Raw genomic sequence first — 6025 nt, 5'->3', positions numbered from 1 at the left:
TAACAATGTGCGAAACAGGGTAGTTCTGCATATAAGACGGCCGGGGATGAACGCACTGGCAGAAATGACACATAGATATTGAAACTCTTCAGAAAAGGTGACTCCACCGGTTTCTATCATTTGCACCACACAGGATTGTAAGTGTACTCATCTTAGATTACTGTCTTTGCAGTTATCATCAGTCTGTAACTGGCAGTTTTAAGTCGTCCCTATATCCATTGCCCTATATTCTTTTTACTTTACTTTTTCTTTTGTATGATGGTTCCATGAAAAAGAAAAGGCTGCTGCACATGCAGAAGTGCGATGTTGTTCACTGACCTGAGAAGGATAACAAGGAACAGAAGACAGTCAGTTTTTCAGACTATTTAGTAATGAGAGTAGAATAATTTTTCCGGGACTTGAAATACTTTCGGTGTTCTATAACATACTTCAATATTGAGGAAATAAACATGAACTAAGTCCGTAATATGAACAAAAATATAGAACATAAGCTTCTTTTTTTTACCATATTTAAGGAAAGGAAGAAGACGGAAGGAAATGAAATTTATTTAGATTATAGTTATTGGAGCATAACAAACAAAGATGAGTCATTCAGATTCACTGATTTTGAGAATAAATTTGGTTGAGGAGATGTAGGCAGGGTTGGGAAGCAGCTCGGTTGGTCGTCACGTTCTGTAGGCTGGGACATTCTTGTTGCTAGGCACAATATAAATAAATCTAGAATTTGCTCCATGACAAACAAAAGAGAGAACTTACATTCCATTTGTCATGTGAGGTCTCAAATAAAAGTCTCTGCTCAGAAGATGGATATAACAAATGAGTCACGAAGAAAGCCACACTGAGAAAGGGTCATGAACATCCCTTCACCAGTTGGTAAGTTTTTAAAGAAAAGCATAAAGAATTAGTATATGATTATGCTCACACTTCCCATAATTCTTTTCCAATTATCTATACATAGAAAGTGGCAATGTACTTTGCCATTTCATCCTTTCTTCTTTTGTATCAGGTGAATATAAACAGATTTTAACTTGTTAAAATATAGTCATAATGAGAGAGAGACTGGGTGGTAACTGGCTAATAATTTATGCACTGATAAAGCTCTGTTGATAATGGGTAAAAGATGACACATGCTATTTTAACCTAAGGACTATTACTATGGCGCTGTGCCAGTTTTTGTATGAAAATATTCTATTTTCTCAGGGTTTGATGGTTCTGGGATAATTGGGAGAGTAAAGTAACATGGTCTAGTTCAAATATTGCTTCAAGTTTATGTTTCTGTCACAGACTTCTATAATGAAATCTGTGAATTAAATTCTGACAAACTGAGGTTGGTGCAATCTCAACAGTGCCATGGTAGTGATGAATAATTCTTTATGTTATGGCACCAGTCTACGCTCTCTAATAATTATCAAGTCTATATCAAGACAGTGACGTACAGTGACAGTGTGTCAGAATTTTAATCAGTTCCGTGATAATGTCCTCAGATGTCTCTTTCTGAACCTTTCCTTCCATGTTCTTGGCACTCTGTGTGGTTATGCTTCTACTTTCCTACTTTATTACTTCCTCCAAGCAATCTGGCATACTTGCCACCTTAAAGACATCTATGGTGCATTACTGAGATCGCTCAGTTGGTAAAACACTTGCTGCGCAGACACAAGGACAGGAGTTTGGTTCCTAATATACCTCTTAAAAGGTACGCAAGAGGGTATGTGCTACTAATCCCAAAACTGAAGAGGTAGATGTTAGGAAAAGAATCCTTAAATGAGTGGCTCCACCGGTACAAAGAAACTCAATTAGAGCAGATTAAACCAAATTAAATTGCCATCGTTTTATTAAATACAGCATTCTAGGATGGCTGAGCGCATGGCAGGGAGACAGGAAAGCGGGAGCACATGCAAACCCAGAACAGGAACCACATGTTGCATCTCTGGGAGCCCACTTAAATACCCTGTGGGAGAGGTCCTGACCTTCCCATAGGGAGGGGTCAGGATCTGGCATGCTGGGATTTGGAGTCCAGACCAATGCAACTCCTAGGCCAGGGGCCTAGGATGGATGCCAGGGGCTGGGGTTATGCTCCCAACTTAACAGTAGAGTCAGGCCATTCACTGGACTTATTTGTTGGCATTTGCATTTACTAGGTTGGTCCAGGTTCAAGAGAAAACTTTGTCTCAAAACTAAGGTGGGTGGAGCCTGAGAAGCAAAACCTTATGTTCACTTCTGTTACCTAGACATATGTCATGCATACTGGCACTTGCACCAAATCAGGTGTACAAGGACACCTACACAGCCTCACATATCCTCAACATACATGTGAAGAAATACCCAACACACTCACAGTACATGTATAAACACATTCCTATACTATATAACATACCATATATATACATATACCTCTGTAGATACCACTACACAAGTAGTATAAAGAAATACCATATAAAAATGTCTGTGTTTTACAATTTAAACTACCATTGCTAAAGTTAATAATACCAACTTGTAAAAAGCAAAAACAATGTTTATTTGAGAAGCCTGGGTATTATTGAAGAAAAGTAAAAAAAAAATTAAAGGAAAATTGTTTACAGACATAGGAGTATTTGAGAAAAATTCTTCTTAGGGACTTGGGCCTTCAGATTGAACTGTGTATGACAAGAACCTCCTGTCTACTGAGTTGAAAAATGTAGTCAGTCATAGTTAGTCTATAGCTTAACAATGGGGATGACAGGCACAATCTTGGGAATTCAAAAAGAAAATAGAGAAAGAATAGTTACGGTATGCTTAAATTAATCAAAAGAGCTTTGGGTTAGTGATTGACTTTTTATGTCTGTAGGTTCTTCAGTATCCCCCCAACTTTACTGTTACCCCCATAGACATTTCACTCTATGTAGCCAGCAATATTTTTTTTCTTAAGAAATAATGAAATATGAGCATGCTTGAGTTTCAATTCAGCATCCAGGATCCAAGATTCTGCTTCCGTTTTACTAGTGTTTGTTCTAGCAAGCAATGGTACATGTCATAGTAGACAAATATTATTTAGTAAGACAACTGACACTTTGACAATGAGTTTGCAATTTGAAGGTGTTAGAAGGAGAAAGGAAAATTAGTGGTTTATTCCATGAGATACATATTAATGGCCATGAATAATCAATGATTCTGTATCTTTAAAAATAATTTTTAAATATAATTAAATAACTCATTTTTAAAAATGTAAAAGTATTGATACTTATTCTATGTTGGCATGAATGTGCCAAGAGTCTCTTTCAGATTCCCATTGGTATTCTTTGAAACGATTTTTATGAAAATGTCCACAAATGTGTATGTATATATATATATATATTAAAAATTAATAGAAGCTTTGAGTCCTTTATCTCAGTTAAGAAATTCTTTCAGTCTGCATCAATTATTATTCTATACATGCACAGCAATCTGACTGTGCTTTACCACAACTGTAAAGTAGGGGGTTGGAGAAATGGCTCACTGGTTTAGAGAACTTGCTGTTCTTTCAGAGAATTGGAGTTGGGTTTTTAGTACCTACAGTAAGCAGCTTATACTAATATTTACCCTCTTTCCAGAGTAGTCTATGCCCTCCTTGGTATCCACTGGTACCCTCATGGATCTGAGCACACACAGAGAGACATGAACACAAACACACACACAAGCAAGTAACTTTTAAAATAAATCATGTTTTAAAATATTGGAGGGCAAAGCCAAAGCACTGCATTAAGTCACACCTTGTCCAAGTGCTGATCTATATTTGGCCATGTCTTACTTTTTTTCTTCTATCGTGATGTAGTCATGGTTTACTCACGCATATTTTCCCCTTCTTGTTCCTCTTTCCTTTAATGCTGCTGTTGTAATGGATTGACTCTGCACGGGGACAGATCATTACAAATCCGTGCTGAACACAACCACGGTAAAAGGTAAACTCAAAAAGCAGAGCCTCTTTCCAACACTCCATTGCTCTTATGACAACTTCGTTTGAGACACTGGTACATGTGAAGATTACTTCCCTGTGGGTGTGGTTTCGGACATGGCTCTTCCTATCTTTATGGACACTGTCTTGGCATTTTGGACAATACAGCAGTCTACCAGAAGTGGTGATACCCATGAGGGTCACTGATACTAGCCGAGACACTAGGCCTCCAAGATGGCTGTCTTATAGCCTGTATATTGAGGGTCAGAGACACATTATCTCCATGAAGTCCAAGAGGAACTTAGTATCCAAACATCTTTCTGTGTTCACCTACACTGACCAAGGTGCTCTTCTTGAAGACCAGCCTTTTGTGCAGAATGACTGCTACTATCATGGCTATATTGATGAGGATCCAGAATCCATGGTAGCTGTTACCACCTGCTTTGGGGGCCTTCTAGGATCACTGCAAATAAATGGCAGAGCTTATGAAATAAAGCCCAAGAACTTTTCTTCTACATTTGAACATCTGATTTATAAGATGGACAGTAGAGAGACAGAATCATTTCCCATGGGATGTGGCTTAACAGAAGAAGAAATTACACAGCAACTAAAAGTTCAAGGTGATGCTTTCACATTGAGGCAGAGCAGCAGTCCTGGCTGGTGGACCAGCGGACTTATAGTGGAATTTACAATAGTGGTAGACAATCATCGATTTGTTTATCGGGACAGGAACGTTTCACAAGTGCATGAGGATGTAATCACTGTTCTAAATGTAATAAATGCCCATTTTTCTCCACTGGAAGTTGTGATTGTTTTAATGGCCCTTGAGATATGGAATAAAGAAAATCTTATAGATGTGGAAACAAAATTGGCACCTCTTCTAAGAAGATTTTGTACCTGGAAGAAACAGAACTTTGATCATCGTGTTCGTCATGACGTTGGGCATCTTTTTGTAAATTACCCATATGGCATATCAACTGGCATGGCCTATGTTGGCGGTGTTTGTCACTCTGATTTTAATTGTGGCATTGAGAGTTTCAGGGGTCCATCAGCGACTACTTTTGCCCAGACAGTGTCACATGAGTTGGGCCATAATTTGGGCATGCTCCACGATGAAAGTAAACATACATGTACATGTGGTAGAAAATCCTGCATAATGTATCCAACGAAAGGTGACGGTGTGACATTTAGCAACTGCATCTTTGATAGATATTTTCAAACAAGTTTCACAAAGGCCTGTTTGCAGGACTCCCCAAATAAACAGGATATCGTGGCGTGGACGAAATGCGGAAATGGTGTGGTGGAAAATGGAGAGGAGTGTGACTGTGGAACTCTCCAGTTGTGTTTAAAAGATCCATGTTGCCAAGATAACTGTGCCCTGAAAGCCAATGCTGACTGTGCTAGAGGGCTTTGCTGTCAAAATTGTCACTTTTTGTCATCAGGCACAGTGTGTAGAGCAAAACAGAATGAATGTGACCTTCCAGAGTGGTGCTATGGAAATTCAAGTAAATGTCCTGACGATGTGTACGTGTCTAATGGTAGGCCCTGCCGTGGCGGTGGGCATTGCTATGGGAAGAAATGTATGAACAGTACAATACAGTGTCAGCAGATTTTTGACAAGGAAGCCAAGAATGCCGCCAAAAGTTGCTATTTGGAAAGGAATACCCGGGGTGACCGTTTTGGCAACTGTGGGGTCATTAATAGAGGACAATATGTAAAATGCAATATCTCAGATATCTTGTGTGGGCGAATTCAATGTGAAAACGTGATGAGGATTCCTCATCTGAGAAGTCATTACACGGTGCATTCGAGTCACTACAATGGGGTAACTTGCTGGAGCACAGACTACCATTTGGGGATAACCAGACCTGACATTGGTGATGTGGAGGATGGCACAGGCTGTGCCCCTAACCATATGTGCATGAACAGAAAATGTGTCCATATTTCTGCGTTGATAAGTCATTGTTCACCAAAGACCTGCAGTTTGAATGGGATCTGCAACAACAGAGACCACTGCCATTGCAACCCCGAGTGGAGCCCACCACACTGCAAGGCAAAGGGCAGGGGAGGGAGTGTTGACAGTGGCCCACCTCCCGTGAGAAGAAAATCAAGGTTTAA

At 39.5% G+C, this 6025-nt stretch overlaps 1 protein-coding gene across 1 annotated transcript in view; it reads left to right on the top strand.

Moving 5' to 3' along the window:
- Positions 1–4100: 4100 nt before the first annotated feature.
- Positions 4101–6025, top strand: part of LOC101983174 (disintegrin and metalloproteinase domain-containing protein 25-like) — a 12378-nt gene continuing 10453 nt past the window's right edge. The window contains exon 1 of the mRNA XM_013351978.1: positions 4101–6002. Within this exon, the coding sequence (XP_013207432.1) occupies positions 4101–6002 (1902 nt within the window). The remainder of the gene's footprint in view (positions 6003–6025) is intronic.

This window comes from Microtus ochrogaster, linkage group LG7_11 (genome assembly GCF_000317375.1).
Source record: "Microtus ochrogaster isolate Prairie Vole_2 linkage group LG7_11, MicOch1.0, whole genome shotgun sequence".
NCBI lineage: Eukaryota > Metazoa > Chordata > Mammalia > Rodentia > Cricetidae > Microtus > Microtus ochrogaster.
Note: the sequence above shows the minus strand (reverse complement) of the source record. Positions and strands in the feature narration are given on the sequence as shown.